This window comes from Oryzias latipes, chromosome 9, assembly GCF_053564925.1.
Source record: "Oryzias latipes strain Hd-rR chromosome 9, Olatipes_Hd-rR_3.1".
Classification (NCBI taxonomy): domain Eukaryota; kingdom Metazoa; phylum Chordata; class Actinopteri; order Beloniformes; family Adrianichthyidae; genus Oryzias; species Oryzias latipes.
Window position 1 is genome coordinate 25438312 of NC_136245.1, and position 15930 is coordinate 25454241.

The window sequence follows — 15930 nt, forward strand, 5'->3', positions numbered from 1 at the left end:
TTCTCCAAATGTAGACATCGGTCGGTGGCCGCCCAGGCACATTTCGAGGTCGTGGAGTGGCAGCCCAGTGACAGGCAGAATGGCCTACTTTTATATTTACCCTCGGCCTGTCAGGTGGCTAGTGGTCAGTGGCACTTTATATGGTCGGCCTCCGTCCGGAGACATTTACATATCGTCCAACCATAGCTGCTGCCGGCCAGCAACCCGGCTGCTACTGCCCTGTGGCCATTCAGCTGTCGCTCGATTTTATAATGGAGTCATCCACTGCCTACATTCATGACCACGCCAACGATTTTCCAAAAATCATGCGGCGGCATAAAACTTGAAGATTCTAACAATGCCTCCCCTACACACTTCGGCAAATGAATATGTGACCCTTGCCTTTGTCACAATTGCCCTCACAGGTGAATACGGGCTGTCTGCAGGTGAAAAATGGGCAAATCTAAACGGAATACGCAGAGGCCCACCGAAAATCTTAAAGTAGTAGACCATTCTGTGAGCCTGCATGTTCATGCACGTTGCTTTGGAAGTAAATGTTTATGCAACACGTAAGGCTAAGTAAGGGTGAAGAAGTTGAGGTGCAACCATGTTGTGCAGAGTCCTTTGCTTCTGTCCAGGTGAAAAGTGCATGCCTTGTGCGCCTCTTACATAGTTTGTGTTTCTATGAACACATCATCGGTGACGCATTTGTACGTAGTCAGTAAGGTCGGTATGCGCACCTTACTAACGATAGGGGTGCTGTGAAAATGGCATCATACAACATAAATGCGTGTGACTTCCTTACAAATCAATTTTTCTGATGCGCCTCTTAAGGTGGCTGTACGAGCCTCAAGGGAATTACAAGACACACCTGTGCTCCCCTTAAGATAAGGGGTCAAACCCCAGCACAGGTGCATGTAACCACGGCTTAAGGCGTACCTGTACAGCTTGCCAAGCTAAGAACCCATACAAACACAGCAGCTGTTTGCCAATGAACGTCTTTTGTTTAACTTCTCCAGGAGCGACAGGTGAATGGAGGTCACTGTGGAACCAAAAAAAAAAGGTGTTGAGCCATGTCATGGTCACTCAATAAAACACACGAGTGCAGCGCTGTTCAAGACCATCACGCCGTCAACTTTCAGACTTCACAAAAGGCTTTCTTGTATTGACATTTGAATTTTTTTTTTTGTCCCCAGATGTCAGCAGTTATTTTAATATGATCTTCTAACATCAGAGAGTCAGGACAATAAAGAAAAAGGCTTTTGTGAACGGAGATGGAATGAAATCCTTCAGGTGGTCTGAGGGAAACGATGCCCATGTGACTCCTGACTAACCCCTGGATTGGTTAACAAAGCTGTTACTGTTAGTGGTGTTTGTGCATACATTTTTAACCACATGCATGACAGAGGAGAACTATATTGAACAGTTTAGGCCTCTAATGAGTGTTTTTTAGTGCTCCAAACCTGCCCTTTCACTAATTAGTTTGAGACATCTGGCCACATAATACCAGTGGGAGGTCAAAATAGTAAAAGTATTTGCCCCTGTAGACTTGAATGCTGATCATTAAAATCAGAATTTCCATTTTTTATTATACTGTTTATTTAAAAAATAAGCCATTTTTAGCATATTAATAAAATCCCTTATGGACTTTATAAGTCAGTACCTTTAAGTTATTATGGTTTATTTGAGGGTTTCTGACATTTTCACCACATTCACAATATTGTTTTCTTATTGAACAGTTTTAAAATATACAATAACTGTATGCTATGTAAAGAGATGCTTTGAGTTTCCATCATTTTTGCGTCAAATCTGTGTAAAAAAATGTTTTTCAAGGGCTATGAAGTGATTAAAAAAGTCAGAAGACTGGACTTCAACAAAAAAGAAATTTAGAAATAATTAAGACTAAAAGCATATGTTTCTGACTGTTAAAAATCCAAAAGGTGCATGTTGTGTTTTACAGTCAAACTTGCCTTTATTGAAATGTCAGACCGCAAATTCAAACCTTATTAGACTGTTTGCTATTAGGTGGATAGGCTGAAGCCCAGGATTTCACACAAATTAAAAGGTGAAAAAATTTGAAGGAAAGGACATTTCTTTCTTTTATGTGTTCTGGTTGAGTGTTTTACAGCAACACTCTGTGTCATCACGGTGCCGTTTTAAGGAGACTTTGGTGGCGATGAAACCACTAATAGACATGCTCTGCCACGCTCTCCAGCTGTTGTCTTTTGTTTACAGCTAAAACGAGTTTAATCACCCACTGTGCACTAGTCACCTAGACAATTAAGCCTAATGATATAGACGATTGACTGGATTTTAGGATTAACATGAAAAAGAAGGTAAAAGAGAAAGAATGAAACACAAAGAAATAAAGCCCAAATCATGAGATGACAAATAAAATCAAATATGTAAAATACAGGAGAATAGTGAAAAGTGGGGAAAAAAAACAATAACTTTGTAAAAAAAAGCTATTAGGCTACTGTTTTGTTTGTTTGTTTGTTTTTTTTACTCATATTTGTTTTGTTTTTTTGTTCAAACAAGTATATTTCAATTTTAAGTGAGGTTACTGCAGTAAAGTAAATGCAGGAATTCATAACTCTGGAGCTTTAGAGAAAAGGAAAACTCTTGTTTTTCATTGTAAATCAATAAAAAATAGAACTACAATATAAGTATGACAAGCATAACAATGTTTTAAATGAATTGTGTTGAATTGCAAATCAAATAAAATGAAAATGTACACTTCTGAAACAAAATTCTATTGATTAATATGCTGTGATATCCTATCAGGGCTGTTTTTAGAGCTGTAAATGAAGTGAGAAAAAAGTCATGTACATTTTCCTCTTAACTGTTTAGTGATATTTAGATATGTTTAGAAATCCACAACTCTGCTTTTCCTTGTTTTTTTACCACTTAGATAAAAGAGAACTTGCAGAGGTGATCAGCAGGTTATTTAGTTTTTTAGTGCCTTCAAGCAGATGATAATGTATTTTTGCAAGATTTAAAAGAAACTAATGTTTATGGATCTTTATTTATTCCTTTTTCTCAAACATTTTACAGTTGTAAAATGATGCCCACACGTGTCAATAAGTTTTGCATTTGCAGAATAATTTTAGACTGTTAGTCTGTTAAAACCGCATTGCCCTTGAGTAAAAGTCTCAGGAAGAAAAAAAAAAAAGTTTTGCAAATTGCAAAAATGTCTTCTATCAATAGAAAGATTTTTCTTTCAAGTCTTCCGACCGTTACAAATGTTTTTTTTAAACTATTATTATTTTCTTTAACTGTTGTATTCACACATCCGGTTACAACCTTGGATTATTGACACATGTATTTAATCTGGACTGATCATCCAATCAGCATCTTTCTTTTCTCAGCAGTCAATCAATGATCAGCCTCCCACTGTCCAACCAGATTGGAAAATGTAAAACTGACTTATTTAAATGGATTTTTTTCCTTTGGTTCTTGTTGAAATCCAATTAAATCTTTGATGATGATGATGATGATGATGATGATGATGATGATGATGATGTAAAACGTACTTACTGAGTTTGCTGTCAATGAAATGATTTGTTCCAAAGGCAAGAAGTAGACAACTTTAATTTTGAAACTTTTCCATTACAAAGAGTTTTGAAAAGGTTGACATCCTATACTAGAATGTGTTTACTTTAATGGAAAAACAATTCTACATATAATTCTGCAAAGTCTATAAATTGTTAATATACTGTATTAATGCCAGTTAAGACCTGACACATACTACATTTGTGACATAAATGAACAAATCTGTGAAAAAGGGAAAATATCTCACGCTTGACTATGGGGTTTAGAGGAACTTACAGAATAAATACTTGAATAAATAATTTAAAAAATCTATAAAATGAGGCGTCTTCAGAGGTTTTCCAATTTGGATCAATTGAGACAAACCCTTTTTATTGAGATAGTTCTTAGGTAGTTTCTAGTAGGAGTATTTCTATGAGCTTGAAAATGTCACAGGCAAGACAGCTTTGCTATATTTGCCTGTGTTTGATCGATAGCCTAAAAACCTTTGACGCGACTTTCATTCGCATCACCTCATTCAGTTTCAGCCTCTCTCCATGACTTCAAAACAGAGGGAGTTCTTTCAGCTACTCCACCTAAAATCTGAGACAAAAACAACATTTAACCTAATTAAGGGGACATCTAATACATATAAATAGAATCAGCCTTCAAATAGTAGCTGCTCCTTTATTTCAACTCCGATTTCTTACCTTCATTGAGGCGTTCCATATATTCAAGATCAAAACCTGTGTCGTCACTGTGAAGAGCAGATGCTGGTTGAGCTAAACCTACTGAGACCTTGAGGCCTTTTTTTTGGTTAAATTTGTGTGCAATGATAATCTGGTTATGTTTCAGGTGGCATATTTAGTTATGGTTTAAATGAGTGTCTCCTAATCCTGATCCTCAGGATCCCCAGCTCTACATGGTTTATTTGTTCCAACATACTTAATTCAAATGACTGTGACTCACCATGAGGCTTCTGATAGTGAGTCACCCTCTGATTAGTCGCAGTCAGATGAGATGAGATGATATGAATTTGGTGTGTTCAGGCAGGAAAATGTGAACAAAATGCAGGGCAGTGGGAAAATATATATTATGGGTGAGATGGGAGGCATGTTGGTACCACAAGGGGGAACAATTTGGTCTTTTTCTGGTGGTGCTCCAAAGAATGGGCAAATGCAGAGGGTTGTGTCATGAATGGCATCAGAGTGGAGGGGTGTGGAGGTGCAGAGTTGTGGAAACTATAAGGAAAAACGCCGATGAGTAACGTAATAAAGTTATGGGAAAAATAGTGGAAACTAGGCTGAGGTCAGAAGTGAGCATCTTTGAGCATGCTTTACTATTGAGCAAGACAACCACAGATAAAAACAGCTGCTTTGAGGATTTTTTTTTAAGAGAAAGAGCTTTTTGTAGATCCAGAGAAAGTCTCTGAGATGAGCCGTGGTTTATATAAAGAAGAGTGGAGTGTGGCATTAGAGTTTTTAAGAACACACACTATATCGCCAAGCATATTTACTAACCTGCATTGAACCACATGTGAAGTGAAGTGCCATCCATTCCCAACTCATAGAGTTCAATATTATGATAATCCACCTTTTGCGGCTATTACACCTTGAACTCTTCTGGGAAGGCTATCCACAAGGTTAAAGAGTGTGCTTACAGGAATTTTTGACCGTTCTTCCAAAGGTGCATTGGTGAGGTCACACATTGATGTTGGTGGAGAAGGCCTGGCTCTAAGTTTCCGCTCTAATTTGACTTAGAGGTTTTCTATCTGGTGCAGGTCAGGACTTTGTGCAGATCAGTTAACTTCATCCACACCAGACTCGGTCATCCATGTCTCTATGGACCTTCCTTTCCCAAAGTCTTCCATTTTGTTATGATAGAGCTGACAGTTGATCGTGAAATATTTAGGAGTGAGGCAATTTCCCAACTGGATTTGTTGCACAGGTGGCATCCTATGACAGTTCCACACTGGAATAAACACAGTATATGTGTCAGCTCTTAACTAGCAATAAGGACATATATGTATAAGAGAGCTGTAAAACAGTTGTGAGATATGCTTTAAGTGTGACAGAGGAGTTCAAGGTGGAGGTCAAGAATCAGCTGTGAGCCTCTTTTTGTTTTGTGTGGTGATGGACGGACAGACAGACAGACAGACAGACAGACAGACAGACAGACAGACAGACAGACAGATGAAGTTAGACAGGTATCTCCATGCACCATACATTTTGCAGATGACTGTGTGGTTTACAGATAAGGCAGGGAGTTGGTAAGGGAACATCTAGAGAGGTGGAGGATTATAGAAAGGAGGGGAGAGAAGGTAAGCCCCAGCAAGACAGACTTCCTGTGTATAAATGGGAGAGATGCAAGTGGAATGGAGATGTTGCAGGAAGCAGAAATGAAGAATGTGAAGGACTTTAAGCTCCTAGGGTCAACAGTCCAAAACTACACAGAGAGCAGAAAAGAGGTGTTGGAACAAGCAGGTTGGAACAAGTAGATGTTTTAGGTATGATGTTTGACAAATGGGGTTTACCAAGACTGAAAGGAAAGGACAGTGGATCTGAGAAAGAGAGAGTAGGCAGAGCTGGAGGTTGCAGAGGTGAAGATGTTCTCTTTGGGAGTGACAAGGATGGATAGGACCAGGAATGACTAGATCAGAGGAATAGCTCATGTTAATGTTTAGGAGATACAATCAGGGAAGCAGATTGAGATGGTTGGACACATTGAGAGGAAGGACTGTGTTTTAGTTAACCTATAACACCAGAGCTTTAGCTCCAGTGTTTATATTCTTTTGACTATGGTAACTCTTCAAACGTTTTTGTATCAACGTAAATCCGCTGATTCTGTCTCAGAGAAAAGTAGAGTAAATTTGAAAATAAATTGCACCATTATGCATTACTAAATTATTAATCTGTTATATATTGATGCAAAGTTGATAACAAAAAACACTTTTCTCCGCATCAATTTATAAGCTGATTGACGTTAATCATGAAAACAGTCAAACTGTTACAGTAAGTCAAAAGCCATGTTAGCACTGGACTCGGCAACCCATATTCTAGCAATCACTTCCAATGAACAGTCTATGTTGACACGCGCATATGCGTGTTTCAGGCTTCCGCATTCAAAACTCTTGCATTCACACATTGCTATGCAAATTTTTAAGTCACCTTTTGGGCTATACGAACAAAACCAGTTGAACTTTGACCAATCTGGTACTAAAATTTGGGAGTGACGTATGGATGACAGCCTTTTGAAATCACGGAAGTGATTTAAAAATGACCATGAAGGAGAAATTAATAATTGTGGATGGTGCCCGGCAGGAATTAGTTGAAACCAACTCTATTACATGTCAGAATAGAGCTGGGATTGAAAAAGGTTGGAGCAATATTTACAGTGCTTTGACATTTCGCACCAAGCCTCTTTTTAACTGTAGAAAAATACACTAGTACTGGGTAGTGACAGTCCAATGTGAACACAATATGCTAAAAGCACGTTCAAGAACCTGTATTCAGCATGTTCTTGACTGTGCGACACATGAACACACTAAACAGAGTGTGTTATATAGCTGTAGTCAATGACATCTCCAGTGTTACAGGGTCGTGGATGTATTTAAGGAGGATATGGACATTTCCATACGCATAGAAAATGAGACCAAAGAAACATTTTCCGGCTGATTTCCTCGTTGTTTCTAAATGTGCTGTTTGTGTGTTTTACAGGTAGTGGAGACCAACCTAGTTGCCTTTGATTGCCACTGGATCCTTATTAATGAGGTAAGTGCTTGGTTCAGCTCATAGTTATAGGTAGCCAAGGCGTGTTTTTAATTTCGTAAGTCTTTTATCCTTCTGTTAGATGTTTTTAAAAGGGAGGATAATGTACATTTGACTAATTTACTGATAGTTTTTCTACTAAATGACCCTTTAGGATACCTAAAACGTGTTTAATTGAACTCATCAGTTCCTCCCAAAACACTTGAGATAAAAACAGGAAGATACATAGAGCTAAATATGAAGTGAGGTCAGTAAAAAATCTAACAGCAATGATACCAGTTTTTGCAGCTTTTCCCTGCTGGTATAAGCCGGTTCAATACTCTTGCTCCACAGTTTTCCGGCTGCCAGAGTGGCGGGGGAGGAAACCTCCTCTCCGCTATGAGTCAATGTACTTCTTTTTAAAGTTTTTTTTTCTCCGTTTAGTCCATGAAATACTTTCATCCATGTTCTGAATCAAAATGTGATTGTTAACATGGATCAGAGAAACCATTGTGCGTAAGTAAAAACATAGTCAATCTTTAATGACGACTGTAATTTGGTATTAATTTTAGAAAAGGGAACTGCCTTTGATCTCTTTGGATGAGAAGTGCATTAAACAGAGCAGATCAGCTCGGGTTTGGATGCGGATTTGCCCTGCTGACTAATGCACTGACTTTTTTGTAGCCTTGGGCATTACTGACATCACACAACAGAGGGTTCTTGCTGCCAAAATCTCCATGTTTCTCATCTTAGTCTTTCTCATTCACACACATTGGAAAAACTCATGCCAAACACACACAAACAAAGCAAATGCACTGGTGAAAGAACATCATTTACTATAGTATTTCTTACAAAAAGTGTGTTAAATATGTCTTAATGGCACATGACTCTGTAGACTCATCTCTTTTTTATAGGCTGCTTTCAACATGTCTTCAGATGCCTCAGTTCCATTAATGGTGCAGAGACGATCAAACGTCTTAAAGTCAACCTCATTATCTGGCCATTTGCTTTTTTAATTTCAAAATTTTACATGGAAGAGGGGATCACAGCAACACTGTCATAATCCATGCCTGATATCTGAGAAACTCGTGACATGTTTGTTTATTGCTATTGCTTTTTGTTCACAAAGGAGGACAATCTGCATTTGAATCTGAAAATTGTCCGACCGCTTCATTTTTTCTTATCAGAATGAATCAGTGTTATTCTAAAATGTACGGTGGCCCTGAAGTGCAAATCCCACCAACAAAAAACAAAGAAAATGGAAATTTAAATTCCCACAAATAAAAAAAAGAAATGTAAAAAAAAAAATGAAACACAATAAAAAAACTGTGGTACATTGTAAACTGGATGTTGATGTTTATTATTTACCATCTGGGTTTTTTCAAATGTGTATTCAATGTCAGCCATCTAAGTTTTAGGATTATTACAGAGCATATCCAGTACCACTTCATGCCAAAGAACTTACAGTTAAAATGCTGGCCAATGTCATCATCCAATCAGTGACATCCCATAGTACCTAACTTTTCTGGTTTTGTTTTGTAACATTTTTTGATTTCTGGAAATTACTTTTCATTTTTTTGGAACTGTGCTTTATTTCTGGAATTTTGTTTTGATTTCTAAAATGTAATAATGTTCCCCTAAGTTTTGCTTTTTTAACATTCGTTGTGAGCTTTAACATGTTGTTACATTGAATACGTTGGTGTGATTTGCACTTCCTAAAGATGTGCATGTCAGACGTAGACATGTAATATGGATATGACCTGACATCATCCACTGAATGCTGCAAAAGTCAGCTTAAAGTGGGAATGGCCTAACTCCGCCCAACTCAACAATGCTCCAGGAAAAGCAGTTGAGCAGGACGGTCTGGAGTTTGAAGCGTTTGACCAATCGGACAATCCATCTGTAATTTACAAAACCACTTTCCTACGTTTTTATAAAATCAAAATGATCTGTTTAAAAAAAATCCCTCCATTGAGTTGTATGATGGAAAAAATGAAGGAATGAACTTAAAAAAAAAAAAAAACTTCTGAAACCAAACTATACCTAAATTGCTTTTAGTGTTTAGTAAGATATTTTAACATGGCAGTCAATGGAAAACTGCCCGCTTCTAATAGCTGACTCCAGTGGATTTGGGATAACCTGCAACAACTGGTACTTCATGGGTCAGAATACATTTGGAAGAAATAATTTCATACAAAAATCCCAGTCTTTGGCACTTCTGTAGATTACAGGACCAGACAACAGATTCATTTGGATTACAAAAAAATGGTAGGAAAAATAAAAGCATTCATAGTTTTTTTTTTTAACTCTGATTAGTCAACATATGAAAAGTAGAATTTTAGAAAAGTCTGTTTTTTGTGCTTTATTCTCATTTTTTAACATTTTTTAAGCTAATTTTAAGGCAATTTTAAAGCAAAACGTGAACGTCCAGACTGCAATCTGTTTTTTAATTGTATTTATATTTTCAAATTATATTATTATATTATATTATTATATTATATTATAATTACGTTATATTATATTATAATAATTATAATTTCATTTCATTTTTACTTTGCCATTGTTAATTGTATATAAGACTGAAAAATAACATTGACATCAAGAGGCACAGAAGGAAAGAAACATAAAAAGCAATAATTTAGACTTGAGGATTCTGGAATTGTGTCTCTGCCTTATCAATAGTCTGAGAAGATCACCATCCAAGCAAAGTGAAAAGATAGGAAGAAAAGGCAGAACCGTGCAGATGCCCCATGTGTTGGGAGAGATTCAGATAAGCTCAGGATCTTCTCCAAACACACTCTGAGACTCAAACTGATTCATGTGAGCGACAAACACTATCTGGGTAGACTTATAGACATAGTTAAAAATCTGATGACTCTTCAAAGCTTTTTGGTAGAGAGACTGAAATAACAGCTCTCCTTATTTGACTTGATAAAAGAGGAAACAGAACTTTGGGCCCAAACTCAAATATTTACCTATACCTTAAAGAGAAAATAAACATTCACTTTTACATTTGGACGAAAAAGACATTGTTTAGGGGAAAGAAATACTTAATGTCAAATGAAAACAGTCCTACTTTAACATGAGTATATTCATGTAAGCATAAAATGTTATTTACTCACATTTTGATCAGCATTTTTGACAAAACTGGCATTGATCCCACAGACTCATGGCAGCAAAGTTCCACTCCAATCATCTTTTGATCTGTATTAAACGTGTTTTCAGTGCTCTTTCAATCATAATTATACAGTTTTTAGCCAAAATCCAAAACCTGTGTCTGCATAGTTTCTGCAGAGCAGCAGAAGGTCATCAGAAATTCCATTTTTTAACTGTGGGCGAGACCGTTGGCACTGAATAAGCTGCCCCTACTTTCCATCATCTATCATTATACACACTGCCGCTAACTTACAGCTCCTCAAACCCCTAACGTAACTTGTGCAGCAAAAATGGTGAGCAATATTGGAGCCAAATGCCAGGTGGGATGAGGAAGACAAAGACAGATATGGATCAGAATGGAGCAGAACAGAGAGCTTGTGGCTTGCTGTGTGTTTTTTCCATGATTTGAATACAGAATTACTCAGAAATGCAAATGTAACCCTTATTTTCCCTATATATGTCCTCCATTTTAAAAAATAATGCCACAAGAACGCGAAAAACCACAAAGAGTGTGTCTTTAAAGAAACAGATCCATCCATTCATTTGAATGTATTTTATGCCCTGTTTTATCACAGGACCCACTGGGGCCTCCTCAGCTATCTTTGTGTTTACTGAGTGTACACATTGAACAGGTCCCACTAGTTCATCACATTTAATTGATAGTATTATTAAAATGAATTAAGACATTAGTAAACACACCAACCCTGGATACATTGAAATGTATGAGCTAATCTCCTCCTGGCAAGCAGATTTTGCTAAACGGATGCAGCTAATATGATTGATATACCAAATACTGCCCAGTCAGTCCTTGTTGGATGAGTTTCATTTCACGGTCGGCTTTATGTAACAGAGGAAAGTGTGCATTTTCCTTGTTTTCTTTTCAAGTTGGCTATTCTTTTTTTTAAGTGATTGTTTTTACGTGTTTTTCCACCTTTTCCACGTCTACAAGGGATGAAAGCATACTTTATTGCTGTCATAACTTTCTTTATCTACAGCCAACAGTCAGGCAGCACCGCAGGGGGAGTTCAAAGCTTCTAAATGATCATTGTTCTGTCACCCATCTCCTTCACTTTCAGGATCAGAGTATGAAGCGTCATCATTCTTTATCTGCTTCATTCTTGTGCCTTTTTTTTTTCTTTTATCTTTTTTGGTAATTTAACATTTATTGCGCTTGTTTGGCCTCAAGGAGAGCCATTCAAGTCAGGTTGTCTTGGGATTCCACATTATAGTTGGAGGGAAATGCAATTTTACTGGAGTTATGGGAATTGTTGTACTTCGCATGCAAACGACGGTGATGTGTTTCTCTGGATCCCTTTTGTCACTGCAGACAACAAACAGTATCAAGAAACGCTTGAATATTTTCCATTTATTTGGGATTTCTGATCTTTATAGATTTCCTTGCAGATTTTTGGCCTTTAATGTCACATTTGATTTGATTTGAAAATGGTTTATTTCAAACAATCAAATACGAATAATACACAAAAACATTACAACCATCAGTTACACATTCATACAATGACGTATGAATCTTAGGATAATTAAACATAAAATTAAATATTGCTTAAAAGGGAGTGGAAGAAAGCAAACTTTAGCTTTTACTTCCATAATTCCTTTGAATTCCCAATAACGTGTCTTATAATTTGTGAGAAATCCCTGACGGCTGATAAATTGGCTGCCAAACCCCACTTTGCATTGCTTGTAAAGTAGAAGTTAGATAAGCTGGTTAAATATTGTCTAACCTTCATCCTAGACAGTAACTACTTATTAGTCTGAGATAAAAAAAAAAAAAAAAAGACAAAATAAGAGACGAGGCAGATAAACAGGATGGATTGAGAGACTCATGTTGTAATATTATGTACCCTTTATTCATAAATGTGCGGCACAAGGTGTACAGATCCTATTACATCTTTTTTTTTCCACCAAAACAACTACTGTTCATTCTAAATAATCTTTAATTTTTTTACTTGTTTGAATTTTTATTCTGTTTTTCAAAAAAAACTGAGTACAGTCAACTACTGTAGAAAGATTTTTCTTTTTTAATGTTTGCAAAGGAAAGGAAGGAGGAGGAAAAAAGAATAGGACAAAAGTGGGACACCATGAGTGAGGATGCTTTCCTTTTCAGTAGAGAAAAAGGATGTCTGGACAGAATAAACAAACCAATTATCTCACATTATTGAGAACATAAATGATACCGACAAATTTGAGTTTTTTCCAAGAGCAGAAGGGAACAGATTTAGTAGAAACAGCATTAACACAAAAGGTAAAGACAAGCTTTTTTTGTTTGTTTGAAACTTGAAACTTTGAAACTAGAAACGGCAACAATTTAACATGTTCTTTAAAACAACATTTTTATAATGGAGGTCATGTATATATATATAATTTCTTTATTTCAATTGTGGTGAATCAGGAGCAGACCCAAAAATGCAGTTTGAAAAAGCTTGTAGTTGTTACATAGAAGCTGCACTCGTCGGACAATAACCTCCCTGTTCGTGGATCTATTCGTCTGCAAGTGGATGCATTAGATAGACGTGGAGTCTATCTACTGCATCCACTTGCAAAGAAATAGATCCACGAACGTGGAAAGTTAGACTGTCATCTGGCTCAGAACTGCGTGGCTGGATAGCTCCAATATTCCTCGCAATTTGGTTGCACCTGTAATGTAAGGTTGGAGTTTTGAGGAGCTGTGAGCAGCAGCGTAAACAAGGGGATTATGGGAAATGAGTGGAGGCTTACTTCCGTGCCCACAGTCCCGCCCACAACTCAGAGGGGAATTTTTTTAGGAACTCCTCCCACTCTGCAGAAATTATGTCTTAGAAAATGACACAGATTTTTTGATTTTGGCTAAAAACTGCATAATCATTAGGGGTGTAGAGAAAAATCGCTAAAGTGAAATATCGCAATATTTCATTTGACAATACTTGTATCTGTTACGAGGGGGGAGGTTAGGTAAGCACCCAGGCACAGAGAGGAGGAGGAGGCAGAAGGTTCCAGGAACACAGATCTTTAATAAACCAAAACTCGAAAAGATAAAACCAAAATCCACTGCAGGCTAGAAAAACTCAAAACTGGAAATATACTTGAAACACTAGAAACACTGGAAACAGGGCACAGCGTCATATCAAACTATGGATCAGCCCAGGAGGAAGGGAAAGACAGGACTTAAATACATACAGAACAGATGAGACACAGGTGGAAACAATGAGGGCAGATGGGGACCAAAGGTAAAACTCGAAAACACGACACAACACAGGAACCTTTCAAAATAAAACAGGAAATGAACTCAAAACCAGACAGAACAAAAAGAGAACCCAAACACAAAACCAAAGAAACTAAAACCATAAGAGTATCGTTTTAAAATGCTGCCAAGATGACAGTTGATTAATTATTTATCAGCGTCTCAGTTTTGTCTTCTGCTAAAACCACCGACTGAAAGTTGGCAGCACTTCCCACCGAGCCTCTGTTAGCAGCACTACACCAAAACAACAACAAGATCTGGCAGGACCCATCTTGTTTTAGCCTCACAGTTATTAACTAAAACATATAAAACTCAGTTTTGACTTGGGATGGGTACCGAAACTTTATGCAAAGTTGCTACTGGTTCCATAAAAAAACCCTAATGCTGGTGCTTCATGGCAGAATGAGGCTATGCAGATGCGCAGTGCACACAGTCAAAATGTCGAAGGCGAAGCAAGTGAAAGTGCAGCTGCACTTCACAGCAAAAGATTCTAATCCAGTAATTGAATAGATCAGAGAAACATGTATAATGCTCTGAAATAAGACAGGGATGGAGAGCAATGAAATATGTGTGTAAAAACACAGATCTGCAGCGCAGCAGTGCTGACTGTCGGACAGAAGGAAATAAAGCGTAATAGGTGCATTAAAACGCTCTCATTTACCCTTCTACGCAACTTCATCAAAATAGCTTCTGGAAAGAATTATTTTTGTTTATATTTTTGTCATTTTTACAATTTTATTCACATGAAAAGTGTATTAGTATTCAGACAATGTTTTTTCTAAGTCATAGTCTTTCAAAAAAAAAAATTGTAAAATATTTTTGGGATACATATTGAACTGTGATGGTATCATATTGCAAGTCTATTGACAATTCAGACCCCCAATAAACAAATTTAAAAAGCCCATTGGGAACGTTTTTAAAACACGTCAAAGGATGATCGGAGTGGGACTTTAAATTCATAGAGGCTCTGGGTGACACCCTCTAAGTGTCAAAAATAATTTGTTCGGAGCTGCTTAGGGGTAACAGCTTTGGGGAAGTGCAGGGCACATTAGGATATGACTCTTTAGTTAGTCCCTGTTTCACAGACAAAGAGGGATATAGAACATGACAAAGCGTACTGTTCAGAGGTCAAACCTTTACCTAATAGTTGGCTGTAACGTTTCTTTCTGTACAATACATGGATGCCTGTATTTATGTCATTTTCTTGTGTTACTGGTAAGTTTTTAGCAGTAGATCCTTTCTTGAATCATCTGCTTCTCTAGTTGTTAACAGCATTTCCCTCTATCTCTTTTTTTTTCTTTTATTTATTTTTGATGCAAGATTCCCTTTTTTGTTGTTTTAAAGGACAACATACCTTGAATTTTTCTAGTAAGTAAATATTTCAGTGAGCATTGAAGGTTAAATATGTTATTCCATATTTCTCCAACACCTTGAAATGTTATTTTTTTATTGTTTAAAGAACCAGTTTTAAATAAAAGTCACAGTTTTCTATCATAAAAACAGTCAAACTGTAGTAGCAAAAGTTTAAATGCACCTTCAAGCGAATGGGATGTTTAAACCAGCAGAAAACACGCTGCGTGTATTTTGCATGCAGAGCAAAGCCTATAACTCTTCCTAATTATCAAGGATCATAGAGGCTGTACAAATAATGCATTTTGAAAACTAGCACTAACCCCCATTGATCATTCTTTGATAACTCTAAGGTCTTAATGAGAGTAAATTACAGTCAATTAAAACCCAGTGAGATTAGTCAATGAGGTGTGATACCTCTTAATACCCCCCACACTCACTAATATGAGAGGTGTATGCTGGCGTGTGTGTGCACGCTCTGCAGATCTGGAGTCCTATCCATCCTGTCAAGTGAGCTGCCATGTGCAAACTCAAGAGGTGTCAAAAGGGTTTTGCATGGTTGGAAGGTTTAAAAAACAATCTCTTAAAGACACATAAACTCTTTTTTTTTTTACGCATACACACAGTAAAATGGACACACAAGCGGAGAATCAAATGCTAACAATCAAAGCCCTCGTAGACACAGAAGGCTGCTGGCAGTGTTGCCTCCACCAGTGATGATAAATGTAGAGATGGAGATTCATGAATGAAGATTGAAGAGTGTATGTGTGTGTGTGTGTTGGGGGGGGGGGGATGTCCTAGAGCTAAAATTAGCTGGTTCTTCGTCCAAGGTTTTGCAAGGACATGCAGTGTGCGTGCATGCATGTGTGAGCTGTACTGAGATGCACTTACGCTTTTTGTTTAACCCTCCTTCACACTCTATGGAGCGATAGCATC

The 15930-nt window shown here is 37.3% G+C and overlaps 1 protein-coding gene across 6 annotated transcripts in view; it reads left to right on the plus strand.

Moving 5' to 3' along the window:
• grid2 (glutamate receptor, ionotropic, delta 2) overlaps nt 1-15930 on the plus strand; it is a 591201-nt gene that overhangs the window by 396689 nt on the left and 178582 nt on the right. For all 6 annotated transcript variants that reach the window (XR_002873852.2, XR_013658170.1, XM_078953108.1 and 3 more), the window contains one exon: nt 7224-7277. Coding sequence is in view for 4 of the 6 variants with exons in the window: in XM_078953108.1 (XP_078809234.1) it covers nt 7224-7277 (54 nt within the window). In the remaining 2 variants the exon portion in view is untranslated. The remainder of the gene's footprint in view (nt 1-7223; nt 7278-15930) is intronic.